Genomic DNA, 20,866 nt, shown 5'->3' on the forward strand with positions numbered 1-20,866 from the left:
AGGCTCCCCAAAAAGTGAACCAGGCTCCCCAAAAAGTGAACCAGGCTCACTGCATCCCACACCTAGAACTGCAGAACATTTGTAGAATACTTGTGGTCATTAAAGACAGACTTCCACAATTTAAGTACAGGCCTGATAGGAACTCCATCTGATTAGGTGAGGGCTTCTCACACCTCTGCTCCCAAATCCCAGGTGATCACAGAGCAACAGCCAAACTTCAGTCCACACATGTGCTTTGCAATATGCCACTACCCTCAAATAAGCACTTGGAATGTATGTAACTACTTCATTAACCGCAGAAAGCTGTGTCACTACTTCTCCTTTTGGTTCCTGAAAAGGAAAGGCTTTGCATATTAAGTATCCAGAGTACTTTAAGGAAACCTTTAAAAAAAATGTGTGATATTTTATAGATTATATAAAATTTATATCTCCACTAACAAACTGCTTCAGAACAAGGAAGGTTACCAGTCAGCTGCCAGGCTAGGTATTACTCAAAGCCCTACATCACTGAATATTACAGTTGGTATTAAAGTCATTTTTCAGAGGACTTCTATTGAAGAAGTGTTAGTCTGCCTGTGCTAGATGACTTTCTTCCTCTCTTCCCCCCCCCCCATTCCTATTCTTCTACTGACCTGTGGAAAACCTTGAGGCTGAGGAAAGGTGCCTGACTTTTCCAGGGGTGTCCAGCAGACTGCTGTTCTCCACCCATTGTCAGGGGCACATTCTTGCTTAGAGACAAATAAGAGTCAGATTAATAGAGCAACAATTATCCATATGAAAATGCATCTAATTGTCATGTAATGTGTATGTTATTTGTATGTAAAAGCTCCAGAAGCCCCAACAGCTCATTGAGCTAACATGACAGCTGACACTAAGCTAGTTCTTCCAAATGTTACTGCTCTGCACAACAGAACTTCATATAGTTTATTTGAGAAGCTGTATCTACATAGTTAAGTACATATTATCTATACATTAAGTACATTGGAAGACTGCTCCAATTCATGTGGAAAAAGCAAGACATTCTTCAGGAATGAAGATGATTTTCTTCAAAGTGTTTCCCTTCTTGCAGCCTTCCCTTAGGGTTCCACAAAATTCACTTCCACAGCAAATGTTTCTCTATAGACTTTCCATGTTTTAGACTTGTGAGGGTTATCCAGCTCATTTCTGGGAAGGTAGAGTCTGAAACACAAGATTCAATAATGTATTTTGCAGCCTGAGGTAGTCTTTGACTAAGTAAGCCAAGAGAGAACTTAAAGCTCAGCTCTAAAGTATCAAATACAGCCCTGATTTTGAGCTCAAATATTAGCCATACCTGCAGGGGACTTTTCACCTGAAGTAGCCTAAGAAACACAAGTAACCTGCCTCCCACACACAGACACCTCCCAGAGCCCCAAGATACTCAGGAACAGTCTTGCAGATGTAAGAATCAGTATTACATTCAACCAAATGTCTCTGTATGGGATACATGTGGCAGGAATTTACTTGCTATCAGGCAAGTCAATTTATATTTAATTCAGTGTTCAAAAAGCTGAGCAGCCACGTTCTCCACTTACAATGCTTACAAAATTTATAGTGATCACTTAGCAACTGCTAATCAGCTGTAGCTGAATCAGGAGATGAGGGCTGCCTTAGCACTGCAATATAYGATCTCTGCTGTGATCAGCCAGCAGACAACCCTCTGTCATTGGTTTAACCTGCCTAGACCACTGCATCCAGACCATAATGTGCATTGCTGGCTCAACATTAACTCTAGAGTTGGAATACAAACTCATTGCTACCTCCTCCCACACTCAGGTTGGAGGAATTAAGTTGATTCCCTTTCTATTTCACTGTTCCCCCCCCCCATCTAGATTATCACATTTAGGTCCACAGGAGAAGGACCTCATGTCTCTGCATTTCTACATCACTCTACTAGCAAGACAAAGACAAGCTTYTGCCAGCTGGAGTCTCAAGAAAAGCCTGTCTTATCAGGAGCTTGATAACAGGAACAGTCATTCTTTGGGATCCCAAGCATCAGCATCAGATAACCAACAATACTTAGAGCTAGCATGGAGTCACARAATTGTGAAGGTAAGATCTCTGGAGATCTAGTCCAAACCTCGAATGAGTGGCCCGTACAGGGATCCAATCCACAGCCTTGGCATTATTAGCACCACACTCCAACCAACTGAGCTAAACCTAACCCCAACCAGTAAACTAAGCTGATTAAGATMGAGATCTCACATGTTCAAAGCACCTGGCACAGCACAAGTGTGCACAAACTACCTTTCACAAGTTCATCACACAAGTCRGACAGCCTTGATCAGTCAGTGATCTCAGCATTATGTTTAGCAAGTCAGCTTTGTTCAGACAGCAAAAGTTAGCATCTGAAAGCAGTCACTGATCACTTACCTGTTATTCTCAATAAATGAAGTGTTGAACCAGAAAAAGAATGGGCAGTCATCATAGCCTTTTGGGAGAGCCTAGACATAGAGACCTTGTTTAAGGATTCCATTAGACAGGACAAATTGTTTTTACAGGCACAAACTTGTCACCTGCTCTCAGTAGTTCAAGAAGCTCCAGCCAGAGCTACTACTTGAAGAAGTCTAGTATGACACCAGAGTTACTCTCACAATAGTTTTGAGACCAGCCAGCCAGACTTAGTAGGTTGAGGTTAGAGAGTCATTAAAAGCAGCAGTGCAACAGAGACATCTTAATTCAGTACCAGTGTGAACAACCAAACTCCCTCCCTGCCCGCRCAGGCTGATATAGCAACTCTTGCTACTTCCCCAGTCACTGCACAAGGGATGGAACAGCTGTTGCAATGGGGCCACCCCACAGAGCAGCACTGGGGAGGGAGGCAAACTCTGCTCCACACAGCAGCAGAACCACCAAGACCCAGCTGCAGTTCGCACTGCTGCTCCTACTCAAGCTCAGAGGCTTGTCTTCACAGTTATACTTACAGATTGCGACTCAAATCTGACTTTCACATCACCACTTATAACAGGGCTGTCTTCCAAACCAATGACTACAGAGTCATTTTCAGAATCAAAGAAGAGCTGGGAAACAACAGAATATACATAAAAATCTACTACAAGGAGACAAGAGACTAATGCATGACAATACCAAACTACTCATTCATTGCAAACAGATGATTGCAGTGCTGTAACAGTAGCCAACAATTCATGTCACCCAGGTCTTGAGTAAATTGTTACTTGTCTTTAAGAGTTGGTTTCTAGGGAAACTGGAAGTCTTACATCTTTCCACTATTTTTCCTTTAGCAAGTTTTRGATATTTTACCTTCAATAGAATTTACAGTGTCTAGACAGTCTCATGCAGTATCCAACTCCTACAAGAACATACTGTCACAGAAGCTAAGAGTTTATTTATATGTTGATTCAGCTGATACAAATTCATAGTATTCTTACCTTGCAGTTAGCCTGYGTGGCACATACACACTCTAGTACAACTTGTTTTCTCATTATTATCTGCACTTTCATGTCAGTTCCATTGCCCTTCCCAACTCCTAAGAAGAAAAAGTTGCATTATACCACAGTGCATAAGTGACAATGAACCATCAATCCCACTTGAATGKGTCTTCTTTCAGAAAGAAAGAAAGACCTTGCAATAGATTGGAGAACTTGGATGCAGAAAGCAGCTCAAGCTTCAGTGGTTGAAAGCTGTACTTTGAAGTAGCAGCAAGTGCTRCTAGAAGTGGCCTACAAAAATCTCACTCCACTGACTGAGCAAGAACAGCAGTTTAAGACATCCACCCCAAGAGTGAGTAATGCTGAATATCTGTAACTAATCTTGTTAAAAGACTGAGTACAAGTAAAGAAGTGTGTATATCAAGCTCAGGGACATTAATGGATCCAGTTCCATATGTCAACCTCACCTGGTAACCAATTCCCCTCCCAAAACAGGGCAGGTAGGATGTGAGCCACCATTTGACCAGACACCCAGAAAGAGATCCACCACACAGTGGGGTAGGGGGGATGGCATTCCAATGTGCTTTTCACTGCATATTAACTGTGCCCTTTGAATGCTCTAATTCTAATAGAATTATGTTCCTCTCATGGGCTTRGGAAGAGAGACAGTACAGAGTTCTGTACTAGGAAACTATTACAAGATAGAGGAATGCCCAAGGTCAGAGTTCTTACCATGTATAGAGTGGATTTTGAGGTTTTTTATTTTGAGTTCTCTCTCTGGTGGGAGTTTCAAGTTATACTTGTTTTTCAGGATCTCATAATACCCAACATACCTACTCTGTAATGCAAAAAACCCAGATACATTATGTACAGCTTTTGCACCTCACAGAGTAATTCCAGTCAAAAGTAGGACTAAGTAGATCTTCTAGTCTGTAGCCCCTTAATTCCAGTGTTAAGTAGAAAGGACTCAGTCATTCTCTTCCCCCTCCCCAGTTCAAGTGACTAAGCAAATTGAACAAAATTTTAAACACTATCTGCATTTGCCATTTCAAGAGGAAATCCGTACTTTGAGTCTAGCAGAAAGTGAGTCTAGCAGCGAGTTTACACTGTATGTTTAAGCATTTCACTCCTTAAAGAGCTACAAGATGTTTCCATTTTAAACAAGTACATATTCAAAGATTGTTGCACTCCATTGTTTTACACTAGCACCTAGAATGCCTAAGCCACCAGCTTTATCTTGACACATCTCTGCATATCCTGTTATGTGGCAAGCCAAGATGAGTAAGGGCCCCAAACTGAGGTCTGAGACAATGTTCACAAGGAAACACTAAACATGCCCCATTTCTGCAGRATGCATTCCTCTACCAGCTACAGGAATACCATAGCTCTTCCCAGGCCACACTACAGGCTTCAGCAACTCCACCCAGCTGTCCATATACCACCCAGTTGTCTTACAGTGCTATCTTTAATACCAGAGCTAATGAAGTTATAAACAGAAGTATAAGGAGTRTGCTTGGATAAAGGTGAGGGAGATATGGTACAACCCTGCCAGCTGATAGTCTTTCTAAAAGGAAAAGACTGAAGAGAACAGTAAGTTTCTGTGTTCAGAATGCAGTAGGGAAGCTACAACTCAAAACAAGGCAAGAGAAGGGCTTAAAAGCTCACAAAGRTAGTTTGGCTACTGCTACTGGACCCACGCTGGCTTACCTGGGATGGAGTTTCAACTCCTTGAAATTTGGTGCTTGTACTTCTATCAGTTCTTCTCTCCCCAAAGTAGTCCAAACTCTCCTATATAGGAGAATTTCAAATGTTGAGACACTTCCACCATTCCCCTTCCCATGCAGGGGAGGGTAGTACAATTCTGACTTTTTAAATTCAAATCTAGTAATAGAGTGCAAGCCAAGCTATGCAAGTGAGCAGTTACACAATACTTATTACCTCCTAGGAGAGCTCAACTAGAACAAGCATTACTAATTAGAAGCCAAATACAGAAGGTTTGTCACCCCAAAGAAAGTTAATACTTCTTTGCCTTTAAGGAGTCTGCATTCATAGGTAGTTCTACACCAATTCCTCATTATTTCTAGCATGGCCCATGGCAGACAAAGTTGAATATTAATTCGGATCTCTACAGACTACACCCAGCAAAAAGGAAGAAACCAAACCAACATGCATACCACCTCACACAAAGTGACCTGCACCTCCAGCAACCAGGTCTCCAGATCAGTATCCCTGCTCTGGTATATCAACATCATCTTGCCCAGCTGAGTGCTTCCTGATCTCTCTCCCTTTTTCCCCAGAAGGCTCAGAAGGGCTTCTTGCAGTGGTGCTGGCAGTCAAATCAAATCTATAGGCAGATCTTGATGCCTCACAACACTTGAGGGTGATAATGAGCGCAAGAACTGCACAAGACTACTTAAGCATGCTCAAAAGCCACTAGCGATTTAATTGTTGCTCAAGGTCCTAGGTCTATCAGGCCTGTCCCCTCCCCCACACCCCCCGGAAAAAAAAAATCATTTCAAAGCTGGTATCCCATTAGGTTCCACTCTCTCAAGTCTTCCTGATCATGAAGAGTCTTTGTCAAGGAGTTTACATAGTATCAAAGTTCACATAAAAGCTTTTTCAGGGACTGCTTAAAGTATCATTTTTTCAATATAGGCTTTTTACAGAATATTAGTGCATTCTAACAATTAAACAAATTCTAAAGGAGCACTTCCAACRTCAAGAAAATGAAGTTGAAAGAGAAACATCATTTTTCACCTTTGCACTCTCAAACTGGTCACTGTCTATGAGCCAGGTACAGATCATTGTTCCAGTCCTGCCTGTAACAGAAATAAGACATTGAGCTACAGGAATTTAAGTGAATTTCATCTTTGCAAAAATAAGTGTAAATAATAAACCATAGGATGGAACTATGCCAAAGAAGGCAACGTATAAAACTTATTCTTCTGAGAAGTACTAAGACAAGACAGCAGTTGGCTAGGTTGTTCCTTGAAAGCAGTCCCTACTGGCCTATATCTGTGGCCTCCACTTAGCAGGGGACAAAGTATTTTACACTAGATAAGACTAGACTGGTACTGCCAGCCCTAGAAGTCAAGCATAACTTCTCTACCTCAACTTTTCCAACCCTACTAAGGCAGCAATTACAACAACCACTAGCACAAGGACTCCAGCATTGTCTTACATTTGGATTTAATGCCTCAGAGGTGGCATTAYCCCTCCTTCCACCTATTCTACAAGCTGGTTTTGGCCTGCAGATAATTTCAATGCCTACTTTTATAMAGCCTTTTAAGCCACGTTCCACACTGGGGATAAAGGCTTCTGTATGCTAAGTAGCCTCAGCTTTAATCCAATATTTGTAGTAGTAGAGAAGGTGGTTGAAGATGGGGCAGGTGTACACAGGATACTTTTGCTTATTTGCTCAGCCACCTACATACTTCCTCAGTGGCTGCACTACTACAGACTGCAGAAAGCACCTGCAGTTCAGCTCACATGCAGAAGCTTACACTAACCTCTCCCCCAAAGAGCATGTTCTACTCCACATCTCACAGTGCCTTGTGTATCCTCAAGATTCAGCAGCACCCAGGATATTCCCCATCCCGGAATTTCCCATTCTGGAGTAGCAACATTATCATGCAGAATGCTCAGTGTAGGCGACAGGCTGGCAGGGAGCTGCTGTAGCAGCTAAGCACTTTTAAAAATGGCAGCTTCAATAGCTCTCTATCCTCAGCCTCTATCAGCACAATCAGCATAGCTGGAAGTTATTGAAGACCACTTTAGACATCAGGTGTCAGTTTAGATTAAGAACTGATTTGGACTAGCATTGCACAGCCCCATTTCTAAACAGGCAGCATTATACTGATGCTATTTGCAGTGATAGCATGAGATGGTTTTAGTGTAGCTTGACAAGTATTAGTTCTATGTTTTGAAACTGTACTTAAAGAAGTCAAGATAAGAATGATGTGCAAGTAATCTRTGACATTTACAGACAAGAAAGTCCCACCTTTGCCTCCTTTGCAATGAATTGCTATGATGTTCTTTTCATTTTGATTCATCCACTCACGGACACTGGCAGTGAATTTCAGCATGTCCCTAGACAAGAAGGAAATTAGTGCAATTAAGATACCATTTGGAAATATTACTGCCCTTTCTTTTCTGGACAATACTCACATTAGTGCTGGGACATTGTGATCATCAATAAAGATCCTTTCTACCCTGTAATGGAAGTACTTGGGGTCATAGCCTTTTTCACCTACAAGAAAAATTTAAAAAAAGAAAATCCAGAGTTACGCTAGGAAAGGGAATATGCTTGCAACAAGAGTGGCTTAAGACTCCTGACTGCTGGTCTGAGCATGTATTTGAGTGGTCAAGTACAGTATTGATAAAACTGATAGATCTAAAGAGAAAAAGATATGAGTAAGTTTGGCTAGAAGACAGGCTCTATTTTTCCCCCCATACCTTTAATTTGCAAATCAAGGTTCATCTATGGGCAAAGATGGTTATCTCTTCCCACACAGGTTACTTAAGGATCTGGAAGTTAGTGCTCTGAAGTACTGTCAGGGACAACCCTAACAGTCACCTACAGATGAACTGTGAGGAGCTACTGCCACCTTCCTCCATGACACTTCATGCATCCCTCTGCTGGCCAGCAGGACAGTTTTGCCTTTTCAAGGCTTGAATATCAATTCTTACTTTGTGTCATATCTTGCCAGCTCCAGCTCTGACACTCTGCTATTTAGCCRTAAACAAACCACAAGATAGCTGTTCCTGTTACTTTTTTTTCTCCAATCATTTCAGCTACCTCTGAACAAAAGGGCTCTTAACTCCTTTACTTCATTCTAAGACTTCACTAACAAACTGTCCAACATTACCCTAAACCCAGGTTCTTAGTTTTCTGTTCTCTGTAGTGATCATGTTCTGCAACTCCTTATACAAACACTGGTATGCTACATTAGATGCTCAAGATCAATAGCCATGTAGAGGCCAGAAGGCCCAAGTAGTTGCAAATTTATCAAAAGCACAAATTCTTAGAGAAGATCTCATACTGTCTGCATCACATTTTCAAGAGATGTTTCTGTTTGAGTGCTAGTTATAGCATAACATATATGCTATACTGAAAGACTGATACATATACTTACTGCAGAGGTTGTAGACTTTATAGTGGTCTTTGTGTTTGGTGTCCAAAAATCTTGCAACTTCCTGAAAAGTTAACAAGATACTAATTCCAAGTTCAGAGTAGTTAGTGCTCTATTTATTTCTGCCACCCCCTCACTATTTCCTAATGCAGTCAGCAACTGCAAAAAATCAGCCAGCRCTCAGACAAGTCTTTTACAGACCACCAGTTCAGATTCTCATCTACTCTGAAAGTTCTGCCGCAACTATTTTCCTTTCCGTCCACATTTATGCTTAATATGAGGCAGCATTTCTGCCTCCCCCCTCCCCACCAAAAGGCATGAATGCCAATATCACATGTCCTTTATTTAGAAGGCTGGATAATTCTGACTGCTCACACTAGTAGCCTGGGACAGAACAGATTTGGTTCTCTGAAGTCTTCCCAAAAAAAGGAGCATCACTGCACCAAGTATGTCATGTTCTGCACAGCAGATGTATCTCACCAGGCTCAGCTGACAGTCTATACCACAAGCAGTGCAGCAAGTTGGAGACCACCATTTAGACATTCCAACCAGCAGAACGAGAGGTAATTTGACCTGTAACTTGCCCACACAAACTACTGGAAACCCAGAAGTGAAGCAGCATTCAGAAACACTGAACTCAAGAGAACAGAGGGGCTTTTTACCTCTATAGGGTTCCTATAGAAAGACTGCTTCCCAGAGGACGGAAATGACATTGCAATAATACGATCTGTGGAAAAAAAAATGTGATTGAGAACAACATTATGAAATTGCCAATTCCTACCCTAGTTATAGGAACTGCCTGCCCATTTCCAAGACTTGCTGTGCATTTAGCATAGCCAGAGCAGGATCAGCTATGATGAAGAACAGAGCCTTCCTGAAGGATCAACAGTCTCCATAGGATCACAGACGCAAAAATACTACATTAAGCCAATTAATAGCTTCTCTGGTTCCCTACACCTCCGGGGAATTTCCATCATTATGTACAGTATATACAGTCTCTCCCACAAAAGGCTGTTAATCCTTCAGAAGGACATCAGAGTCAAGAACCCACATTSTAAAGTCCCACAAAAGAGGAATAGGCCAGGTTTGAATTTATAGTTAGATTTCATTAGTCTACTGAAAAGGCTTCCTCAACTTCATATTAGTGTTCATTGACTGCAATAACTGGTATTAACAGGATGTTACAGGCTGCAAGGTACCATTTATTCCTACAAGAGTTCTACAAACCAGTAACATAAGTGAGATCCAGATCAAAGCCATCTTTCATGTAACGCCTTTTGTTTTCTGAAACCTGCCAAAAAAAAAGAGTAGAATTAAAAGTTTTCCTAAGGAATGCTGAAGATCAACAAGCATTGCCTATTACTATGCATTCATCTGGACTATAAGRTCAAGTCATGAGTAGCAGAGGCTCATTTTGCTATAGCATTAACCAAGAGTAGCCTTTATTATGTTACTGTAAGTAACAGAGGTTCCACATAGAGATTTTGCTCTGAAGTATCAAAGTTTGTTCTAGCAAAAGGAATATTGCCAGTTCTGGCAGCTGCAGTATTAATCTGGTCATTGCAATGTGCCTGGGGGAGGAAGGAGAGTTACAGACAACATAACCAAGACTGCTTATTCCTGAGTATAAGTGGATTTAAGCTTCAAGGACAGCTTTACCAATGAATTAAAAAAAAAAAAAGCTCTTACAACAGGATACAGCTTCATGACATATGCAAGTTTTCTTTCCACCTGCACTAAGTGGCATAAGAATTAAAATCTCCAATCTTTCCATGTGAGGGAAGGTGATTTACACACCACACAAACTAGTGATCAGTCAGGACATTGTGGTATCACAATCAACCTAGATGTTGCCAGCTATACTGAAGTTGGAGGCAGAATCCCAGTACCCKATCAGTGACTCAGAGCAGAGGTGTTGCTTAAGCAATATTATCAGTTTCAAACCAATCAGCTGTGGGCAGTCTTAACCATTAATAAAGACTGAGTGGTATCTGGGTAAGAAATAGAGTTGGAAATAGCAATAGCAGCCTAGCTGTGTTACCAAGCCAGCTTACCATCCTCCTGGTCACCACTTCAAGTTGTTTCTTTTGCGAGGCTAGGCGGAATATTCTTATTAGGATGACAATTCTCAGAACTCGAAGAAGAGTAGCCACTCTAGATGAGAGTCAGGTTCATCATGAAAGAAAAAAAACAAAATAAATAGCTTTTAAACCTAGATGCAGAAGTATTTTAAAAGTTTTTTCAGAGAGAGCTTAGAGCTTTATTTCATATACCAAGTTAAGACCTCTCACACTGATTTTGGAGAAACCATAATAYAAGCTTGAAGAACACCATGGTTTATCATTGAGGGTTTTGGGGACACACATACTGAACAGCTCTAGCAGAACTAGGCYCCACCCTACTTCCCTGAACAGGCTTTTATTAGCATTTCTGCTCAGCAAGCAACAAATTCCCCAAACACTTAATCTGTTATTAACCCTGAATTTGTTCCCTGAAGCTTATTCTCAAGTGTACATTTAAATGTAAATAGTCACCTCAAACAGGTGAAAAAGTAGCTAGACAGGCTATGCATCATGCTTTAACTAAGAAATCTGAGAACAGATCAGCATAAATCCTGTGTTTAATCATTCAGCCATTTGATCAGATGATTTAGCTTTCTGAGGGACTTTGAACTGCTACTGAACTTTGAAGCAGACAAGATGCTTATGTGAGTGGTTCTACAGAAGAAAATCACACAGGAAAAGCTGCTTTTGTGTATCTCTAGGGACTAAGGCAAACTTCACCATTTAAGGAGTTATGTTAGCACAYGCTAAGTAGCATATGTACACAATTCAGGTCCTGATATACTTGAGTGAGAATCTTACTACTGAGGCTCTGCTRGGTAAAATATTTAAGTACAAAGGAAGTATTACTGAAATTTTATCCCATTACTTCCAGCTGAAGACAGCTGACATAGAAGTCAGAAGGACAAGGCTGTCCTGGACATTTTAAGGTCAAGTCTTCATTTCTCCCATCTCTCTCCTAGTCCAGAATCACCCTCCTATTGTCTTGAGAGCTCCCTTAAAACTAGTAGTCGGGCACGGAGACAAACAAGTGATGGAATGAGGATTYGAGCCTTTCTCCCTGCCTGGACTGCAGTTGTAAGAAGCAGCTCTGTAAGTTTGTGGGATTCAACCAGTGTGCCTTCTGTCCTTTAGGAGCTAATACATAACTAGCTGACTTCATTTGAAGAATGAGAGCTGGGTAACAGTTTGAAGTCCCTTTATAGGTTAGCAGACTTTAAGCGAGCAARTTTGTCCAAATCCACCCCCCTCCCCAACCAGGTTTGGAGGGTTGGGGTCTCTCCTTTAGGGCATATTATCCTCAAGGACTGCCACAGAAATGTGGCTATTGCCATACTCATAAACTCTAATCTATATGAAAGTTGCTCAGATTTTAACTATGCTAAGACTGTAAACTGCTTTAAGGCGACCATCTTTTTCTGGAGGCAAAGCTAGAGGAGAGAGGACAAAAACCACACAGATCACAGGGAATTAGTTGGACCATATGAACACTACTGGAACATTAGCTGGAAAGACCCTCTGTCTCAAAATCTGGGATCTAAAATATCATCCGCTACCAGGTGGTAACACTTCTCCAAGCAAGACTGAAGAGCCTTTACCAACAGAAGCCCTATAGACACTCAAAAGTTGCGTGTGTGAGGCTATAGGTACCCAGTTGAGTACCAATAGAGAGCATCAGTATCAGTTTCTTTTTCTGGCCTGAGGGCAAAACATGTTGTTCTGAATCAATTTCAGCAGATTAGAAGAGAAGGAGTTTACACTGATCTGCAACATGCTGCATTAATGCAAGATCAGGCCTACTATCAACACAATCCAGAAGTGACAGCAGTGAAGATGCCCAGTGACAGGGCTATTGCTGGTGAGGATCATAAGATAATGATGCATCTTAGCATTAAAGGCAAGAAAGATTGTTAGGAAGACTGTGCCCAGAGATACAGGAAGTCATCATTTAACTCCAATTAACATTGAGAAGTATGTGATGAAAAAAAGCATTCTGTAATACTGTGGCTGCAAATGCTACTCCATAGACACTTCTAGTWTTTGAAACCAAGTCACTATTTGAAGAGACTGCTAGTCCTTTCAGACATTTGCCAACCCTGGATTCTTGAACAACTAGACTTAAGAGTTAGTTTCTCTAGAAAAGCACTTTTCCATGCATCTAGTATTCAGGTAAGAATTTAGAAGAGCTGAAATTGCCCAAGCTGGTGCAAGACAGTCTCACTGCCTCCTTCAGACCTAGCACAGATTAGCAACTGATCTGTGACTTATTGTCTCCATCAGGAATGGACTCCTGTCACAGGAGATTTCATCTGATCAAGCTACAGAAGTCAGACAAACATGAACTAATTCAATTCATATTCCTGTAGAGCATATGCTCTCCTTCCCTAGTAGAGGACAAACTTCAGCACATATTACTATGGGACTCTTGGGAARACAAGGTAGAGAAAACAGGATCATCTGGTGACTTTCTATTTCAAGATCCATTGCATGGAGATCCTCCCTCAGTTCTCTACTTTCCCTGTTGTTTCCTACTACAATCCAGCTCTTCATTTCACTTCAGGCTCTCCTTTCTTAAGGAAGGCTGTGTTCCTCAGAGCTTGGGGAAGCAGCACATTTGCTGGCATCGCTTTAAATTTGTCCCTGCCTTTGAGACTAAGACAGTCTAGAATAGAACTCTAAGACCTAAGTTAAGTCCCTATTCTTTATTAGCCTATACTATGAAATAGTACCATCACTTATGATATAATATACACACATCTGGTTTAAGGTGTCCCAAGAAGATCTCTAGAAGATTATCAATAAGGAACTTCACATTTAACAGTTGTTATACCATTCTTACCTTGGTATCTGATCTGTTTCAGCAAGGTCAGAGAAAGAGTATGTCATGTTAATTAACAGAGTGCCCRCCACAATGAGCGCATCCAAAATATTCAGCTTGGACCGGAAGTAGTTCCTGAACCTGAAACAAGGTGAGTTTTAGATGTGTACACAGCTGGCAAAAACTATCATACAGAGGTACTTATCAGCAATCCAGAAAAGCATACTAAAACCCATGTTGGAGAGGAGAGAGAAGAGCAGAGCTCTTCTCCAGAGGTACTGTTAGAGTAGGTTCTCATGAAGTAGATAATATACTAAGCACTGAAATATCATCAAGGAAATCTTACAGCTGGTCTACACTGCTCAAGTGATAGCAGGTGCCCATTTGTACCAAAGGCATTTTACAGGTTAGCTTATATAATGGTAATAGCCAATCYATGCAGTCAAGGCAGCAGACAAGGCTCTTGCCTATGATGAGGCAGGTAGCTTATAGGACAACCCCCATTTATAGTCCCAAGCTTAAATTATTTTGTGATTAGCTTGAGGTCTTGCCACACTGACTTTATCTTTGACCAGGTCTTACCCTTCAACAAACACCCTCAGGAGAACATCGATGAGGAAGAAGAGTGCTATTGCCAGGGAAACACCTTCAAGAATCTCCCTAGTGCCTCTTTTCTTCTCACTGAGAGCCAAATCCACAATCACAACAATAATGTCCACAATGATGAGCACAACTCCAAATACTCTGCAAGAAAGCAGTACAGATCAACTTGAGAAATAGAACTAATTACTGACACTCCCTGATTCAGGAGCACAAATCTAGATTTGTTTTACACTAGGACAAGTGTGGGATTTCTTGTACAAGATTCAGGCCTGCTTGCATAAGCAGCTGAACAATTCAGAATTGCATTTTTGAAGCAATCTGCAAGAATGGCATCATCCACATGGAGCTGCATATTTTCTACTCACTCAGCTGTAGTTACTAATCAATGATTTCACAATTACTTAACAGTGCTGCAGATGTGAATCTTTAAATACACAAGTAACAATGTCTTCTTTTGACACCTGCCACTCAAGAGGTAGAACATTCCCTTARAAATACTTTGTTTTCACATACAGCTGACCAAATGGTTGTTCAAGGCCTGCTGCTTAACCCTAGGGTAAGCCATTAAAAGCTTTTGCCCCAGGCCAGTAGCATTTAGAATTGACTTTCTGCTGTTCCTGGAAAAACGTAGTCATATCTGTGGTTTAAGGCTTCTTTCCCAATCAAACTACTTTTTTGAAGTCTTTTTAGGCAAGAGACAGGGGTGTAATTTCCAGAAGCAGCAGGCTAGCACCATTGTTTTTCAAGGGACTCTAAAAAGATCTTACATCTTTTASATSTTACACCTACATAGTGGAAGTAGCAGCTACATCTACCTCCCCCATACCATTATAGGCATGATCTTTACCTGAATCCAAATGACATGACAAATGGAGAAATTTTTCTCCTAATGGTACTGTAAGAGAAGAAAGACAGTGTTAACACAGATGACATTTTACTATTGATATTAACTAGAAAAGCAGTGTTATTGCAGTTCACGTTCTTTTGTTTTTAAGAGTTCTGTGTCACACTAATTAAGACAAAGTTATTCAGTTATATTCATGATGTAAATTAAGGCAGTACTTAAGCAATGCTTTGTCAACTTGCTAGAAACTATATTCATTAGCTACAGACCCTAGAAGTACACTATTCCTGCTTCTGCAAAACACTATTCAGTGTCACTGAATTTGTGACACCAGAAAACTGGGTGTTATATTGCAGACAAGCTACGAGTTTTAAGAAGGGGGTTTACATAGCAGCTATTGGTCAAAAGAAAGACTTAAGCATGCACATCACTTAATGGATGATATGAGATACTAGTTTTCTCAGATCCTCTGACTCTGCAATAAAGATACTTGTCAGTAGCTCAACTACCTCTGTGCTCCTGAAATATGAAGAAAAGTTTCTYTACCTTCACAAGGAAACATTGGTTTAGCTTTCAGATTGAAAAAAATCACAAGTGTCTTAAGACTGACATTACTGAAACCAAATTCTTTCAGCTGCAAGAGTTATTTGGGGCCCTAACAGGAWTTTCAATACCCATTTTCAGTTAAGRAAGATTTATCGCCCAGCAGGTAAGCTCTAAGGCTTCTGGTTTTAGGTTAGGCCTTTGTTAATCTAGTAAGATGTAGTGACACAAGTCTCTTCCAAGAGCTAAGATAGACATGAAGTATGCAGAGAGTGGCTTCTGAATGGCAATCTGTTCAATCTGTTAAGGTAATCTGAGTCATCTCAGGGCTCCACTCTAAGCTCTGAAAGAGCTTAGTCACTTAACACACACCTCCAAGTAAATTAACAGTAGGACCTACTGGAAGTTCTGACATACTAACAGAAAGTTCTGACAGATTCCTTTGTCATGTATCTAAGGGGCAAGAAAGGATGTGCATTTGCTACAGTTTTCCTCCCATACCATTAGAGATGCTACAGTTACAGAAAGTTTGTCAAGATCGTTTGGGTGCARTATGTATTACTGAATCAAGTTACTCATTTCCTCTAGAGTAGTTTAAGCCTCAAGTTCCACTTGGTGTATATCCTTAGCATATCAATACCTCAGCAGTTTAAGACAAGGCTGGGTACCTTAGGGGAGCGCAGCTTAGTTCAATAAGCCCAGCAAGATACTACTTCATCARTTCTGTCAGGTTCAGAGATGCATGGTCTAACCAGCCAACAGGCTGAAGACAAGCATCTTTATTAGGTGCATAAGACATCTGAACATATACACTACTCCAGTTCAGCATTGCCAACATTTCAGAGTAGTTACAGTGAATAAGGCACAAGATTTAAGTACTTYGCTTAAAGTCTTTGAGATGCATTTATAAGCACCAAGTTTTGAATTCTATAAGGACATCTTGTCTCAAAGTTAAACAGATAGTTGACTTAATCTCACTGTTCTCCCAATACAGTAACAGACAAACTTCTCATTACCCAATCACTAACTGCTACAGCCTACTTCTGTCTTAAGTCAGTGACAAGTGATACAGTCAGAAAATAACTACTTCAAAAATAGAGTTAATCACTAGCAATTTCAGACAGTTCAATTTTGATAAAGGCATAGTACCTTTGTGTTCACCATTCACCAACATTTGTTCTTTTATACTTTCCCAGACACATTGGGTTAGAAAAATTCATGCAATATAATGAGTTACTGATTTTCCAGTAATGACGGAACCGTAGTCAATTCCTGGGTTGAGCTTTCATCTCTAGAGACAGAGAAGCTTCCTGAACTTACTGATTTTATCATGCATTAGAACAAGTTTTATTATAGAGTGATTTCCTGGGCTTCTCTAAATCAGCAAGCCATCTGCCTTTTCATTTTGACTTTACATTCAAGCTTTGAGGTAAACAAGGCACTTAGCTTACCTGGAACAGCTGTCYGGTTCATTATCCTCATCACAGCCATCATCAATCTTTATAGTAGGCTCTTCTGCCATTGGAGAGCTGACAAAGGAATAGCACCAGTCACTTCCTAATGCAGATGTCAACCTTATACATGACTGTTACTTRCTCCCAAATAGTGAACAGCAACCTGGGCCATAACACAGCCATAGTATCAGAGTTGGGGACAGACTTCCCTATATGTTGGCATGGCAGAAGCCGTTGGCTTGTACTGATCTAGTTCCACTTAGCAAATCATCTTTCAAGAGTTTCTTCTGAGGCTAGAGGAGAACATATATGCATTTACCTAGAGCTTAAGGKGTCTGGAATAGGGTATCTACCCAGCAACTGGCATTCTAGCAGTATTAACTGACCTTACAGAAGTTAAAAAGCATTTCACCCAGTTATAGCATCTCACTTCTTTCAATTGCCTGGTAACGTGTGCTTCTCAAGAAGCTACCTCCTCTGTYCCTCTTTCTTCCCCTCCTCACTTCAGCAATCCAAATGGATTACGTGTAGTTTGTTTTTAGTGAATTTCTTCCAAAATATCTAAGAGTTTGCTGAGGACTCCAGTGTCCAGTCCACACTCTGGAAGTGGAAGAGACATGCAGATGCAAATTTACTTTAGAAAGTCCAAGAACTAACACTATTTTAGTAAAGTACTTGTTCAGAAAAATAAATGCTTATATCAGGAAAAGTCAGAGTACAGAGGTGTTTGTCCAGAGCAGAATACCAGACAGGAAATCGGAAGACCAGAGTAGCAGCAGCTGAGCTAATGCTAGAACAGCACTTTGTCCGTGGCTGCTTGCCATAACTTCCTTAAAGRTCTCTTTAGATCAAGTTTTCATTCAGCCACCTGAAAAGAGGCCTTGAAGGTCCCAGGTTGTAAAGAGTAACATCCAATGCCAAAAACTTACATTTCAGTCTTCCCTACAGAAACAGACTGTGCTGCATAATAGCACAGCCACAGCAAGTTTTGCTGTGTCTCTCTGGCATCATTGCTATTTGTGCAGGGCCAGCTGCATACACACATTCAATATTGATGCTTCCATGCTGTTCTATGGTGAATTAAAACATTTTTGAGGCATTAATTCACAAAATCTAAGTATTCTTCATCCTCCACAATAGGCCCACATACTGGCACTGTTTCYGCCATGTGGACCACCCCCCTTTTTAGCCACAAGTCTAATGACTTGTTATATCCTACAGCCCCAGCAACTAATGCTAATATTGCACCATCTGCATTCAGAACAGGCTAAAGAATAAGAGGTTCCTTCCCCTCCTGCCTTCCTCAAAGGTTTTCAGTGTTTAAGCCCGGTTTTCTGTCTCCAGACATGTTTCCTCACTTTGCTCCTAGAAAGGAAGCAAAGTTACTAGAGATACATGGCCATCAGTTATGCTCCTGGCTGTTTAAGGAATATTCACCTTCATATTTCCACTTAACATACAGCTGAAACCCTTCACTTATTAAAGGAGGTTTAATGAATGTTCCTGCTATCACAGGATTTTTGCTGCAGGTCACATGCTAGTGCACACATGACATGCACAGCTTTAGGTGTATGGACAATACTGACTCAGAGCAAAAGATAGTGTCAGATGCTGCACATCAATTCTGTCACGGGCCCCAGTTATGAGTCCCAAGCCCCTTTAAAGTACACAAAAACACTGACATCTCCGCATCTCAATTGCGCAAGTCTTAACCTGAGGCCATAGCTTCAGACATGCAGAGGAGCACAGGTCAGGGCACTACAAGGAAAGTAGGTCTTTTTCAAGCTCTGGAGGTGCGTATCAGAGCATGAGGTACCCTAGATTCTACTTGCACCTTCAAGGCTTGCTTGTGAAAAGCAAAATTAACCATTTTTGATATTAAAAAACAACTAGTAAGAGCCAAATTTATTACATAGACTCACAAGACAGCTTCCACAGAAGAGTTAGAAGAACCCAAAACACTTGCCCAGCACTGTTCAGAGGTAAGTGCTGGCAATTTTTAAACCTAATGAAGAGCAAGAGTTGCATCTTGGGTTCAGGAGCCAATCTTTGATGTAAGAAGACACCAAACAAGTACATCRTTTCTGCTGTGCTCTCACAGGAATCTAGTTCTGGATAATGCTTTCTTCAGATGTTTATTTGGCTGAACACCTTACACCTTATCCATCACCTAAGCTGAAACAGGCTCTCTGCCACAAGCTACTGCATCTAGCCTTTCACTSCTAGGGTGGCAGGGAAAAAGAGGGAGATGTCCTAGGAGGACTCATTTTCCATCCACACAGCACACGAGCTGCTGTAACCGCTCACAGAGCGGGAAAGTTTAAGACTTGAGGCTTTTTAGGGAAAGCAGGGCAAGATGCTGCCTGCAGGAGATCTTGACAGTGTTTCCAAAGGCCAGAGAAGAGCAGGACTCACTGCCATGAACCTGCCACATGAGGCTAGGCACTCTGAAGTCCTCAAGAGCAGYTGCCAAGGTGTCAATCACAACGGCAAGCCTCCTTCCTTGAAGATATCACTGCTCCTCAGTGACAGGATTTGAGGGAGGCGGCATGGGGGAATACTAAGACGGTATTAGTGCAGCCCATGACCCTTCTCACACCTGGTCCTGCCTAAGGCACTAAGCCTAGCTCTAGACAGAGGCGCACGCGCTACACACCGAGGCCGAATGCGGACAGCAGCACAGGCCACCCCGCTCACCTGGAGGCTTCCGCCATCTTCAAGCCTTGCTCGTACCTCACGGTCGTCATTCTGCTGTTGCTCCTCTCCGCAGGGGCACACCTGGTCAGAGGGAGGCAGTCAGCCAGCCCCGCCGCGGGGGCTCAGCCCTGGCAGGCCGCCGAGGCCCGCGGCGACACGGCCCAGGCACCGGGCGCAGCGCTGAGGCGCCGGGGACGGGCCCGACCCCTTCGCGCCGCCGGCGGGGGACGGGGACGGGCCCGGCCGGGGGGAGGGGAGGGAAGGGGGGAGGGCGCCGCCGCCCCCCAGCCGGGCGCCGCCGCCTCACCTCGGCCCGCCGCCGGCTCGGAGTCGAGCGCGGACACCCGCCCCCCGCCCCGCAGGCTCAGCGGATTTCTGGAGGGAGAGGGAGGGAGGGAGAACGGAAAATGGAAGGAGGAAAGGAAGAAAGAAAAAAAAAAAAGACAGCGGCTTCCTTCCCTCACCCGCCGGGCCACACCGCGGAGCCGGAGCACGCTACGACCCCCCCGGCGGCACCACCTAAATGCGGCGCGGCGCGGCCCCCGCCCGCCCGCCGCTGCGGCTCGTTTCGCCGTAATTGAGCACAAGTGATGGGTAACAGCGGGCCGGGCCGGGCCGGGCCGGGCCTGGGGGCAGGTGCTCTGCGAGCGGCCTGGCCCGCTTCTCGGCCCACGTTGCTGCGCAGCTTTTCATTAGTCAGATGCATCAGAACCAGCTGCTCCGCGGTTTGGCGGTGGTTTTTTTCTTTCTTAAGGTTGATTTTCTTTCACGCCACCTCACGCATCTCCTGCCCGGCCCTTCGCGGCTCCACTCTGGAGGACGCTGGTGCGGATAAGCGCCAGGCTCGGTGCCTGTCCGCGGCAGGCACAGAGCGGGCGGTCTGCCTCCTTCCCCAGCAGAAACCCAGGCGCCCGGACGCCCAGAGACATGGACACCCAGACACCCCAAAACCCAGGCACCCTGAAACCCAGGCATCCAGAAACCCAGGTGCCCAGAAGCTCAGACACCCAGAAAGGCACCGAGAAACCCAAGCGCTCAGACACTCAGAAACCCAAGCACCCAGGTGTCCAGAAACCCAGGTGCCCAGCAGCTCAGACACCCAGAAAGGCACCGAGAAACCCAAGCGCCCAGAAACCCAGGCACCCAAAAACTCAGGCGTCCAGAAACCCAGGTGCCCAGAAGCTCAGGCACCCCAACACCCAGGCGCCCGGCACCACCGTGCCTCCAGCTCGCCGGTTCCCTCTCTGCAGAGAGCTGGGGCCCAAGGCCGTGAGCTCCGGGGCAGGACACCGCCTCGCCCCACGG

General features: G+C 43.0%; 1 protein-coding gene across 5 annotated transcripts in view; it reads right to left on the minus strand.

Moving 5' to 3' along the window:
• Positions 1-910: 910 nt before the first annotated feature.
• Positions 911-20,866, minus strand: part of LOC146584294 (phosphatidylinositol 3,4,5-trisphosphate 3-phosphatase TPTE2-like) — a 38,524-nt gene continuing 18,568 nt past the window's right edge. Inside the window, exons 1-19 of one of the 5 annotated variants that reach the window (XM_085325015.1) lie at positions 20,026-20,044; positions 19,598-19,642; positions 16,862-16,939; positions 14,871-14,918; positions 14,003-14,164; positions 13,442-13,561; positions 10,594-10,693; positions 9,767-9,830; positions 9,202-9,266; positions 8,543-8,603; positions 7,575-7,656; positions 7,408-7,496; positions 6,165-6,226; positions 5,115-5,195; positions 4,140-4,245; positions 3,408-3,505; positions 2,943-3,038; positions 2,392-2,462; positions 911-1,179 (exon numbers count right to left, since the gene is read on the minus strand). In XM_085325015.1, coding sequence (XP_085181141.1) covers positions 1,077-1,179; positions 2,392-2,462; positions 2,943-3,038; positions 3,408-3,505; positions 4,140-4,245; positions 5,115-5,195; positions 6,165-6,226; positions 7,408-7,496; positions 7,575-7,656; positions 8,543-8,603; positions 9,202-9,266; positions 9,767-9,830; positions 10,594-10,693; positions 13,442-13,561; positions 14,003-14,164; positions 14,871-14,918; positions 16,862-16,939; positions 19,598-19,611 — 1,500 coding nt within the window. In that variant the 5' untranslated portion in view covers positions 19,612-19,642; positions 20,026-20,044 and the 3' untranslated portion in view covers positions 911-1,076. Of the gene's footprint in view, positions 1,180-2,391; positions 2,463-2,942; positions 3,039-3,407; positions 3,506-4,139; positions 4,246-5,114; positions 5,196-6,164; positions 6,227-7,407; positions 7,497-7,574; positions 7,657-8,542; positions 8,604-9,201; positions 9,267-9,766; positions 9,831-10,593; positions 10,694-13,441; positions 13,562-14,002; positions 14,165-14,870; positions 14,919-16,861; positions 16,940-19,561; positions 19,771-19,868; positions 19,963-20,025; positions 20,045-20,866 lie in introns of those variants that run through there. The other 4 variants (XM_085325013.1, XM_085325012.1, XM_085325010.1 and 1 more) reach the window with 4 other exon arrangements.

Source organism: Rhea americana, unplaced genomic scaffold (genome assembly GCF_003343005.1).
Source record: "Rhea americana isolate MKP2758 unplaced genomic scaffold, rheAme1 scaffold_95, whole genome shotgun sequence".
Classification (NCBI taxonomy): domain Eukaryota; kingdom Metazoa; phylum Chordata; class Aves; order Rheiformes; family Rheidae; genus Rhea; species Rhea americana.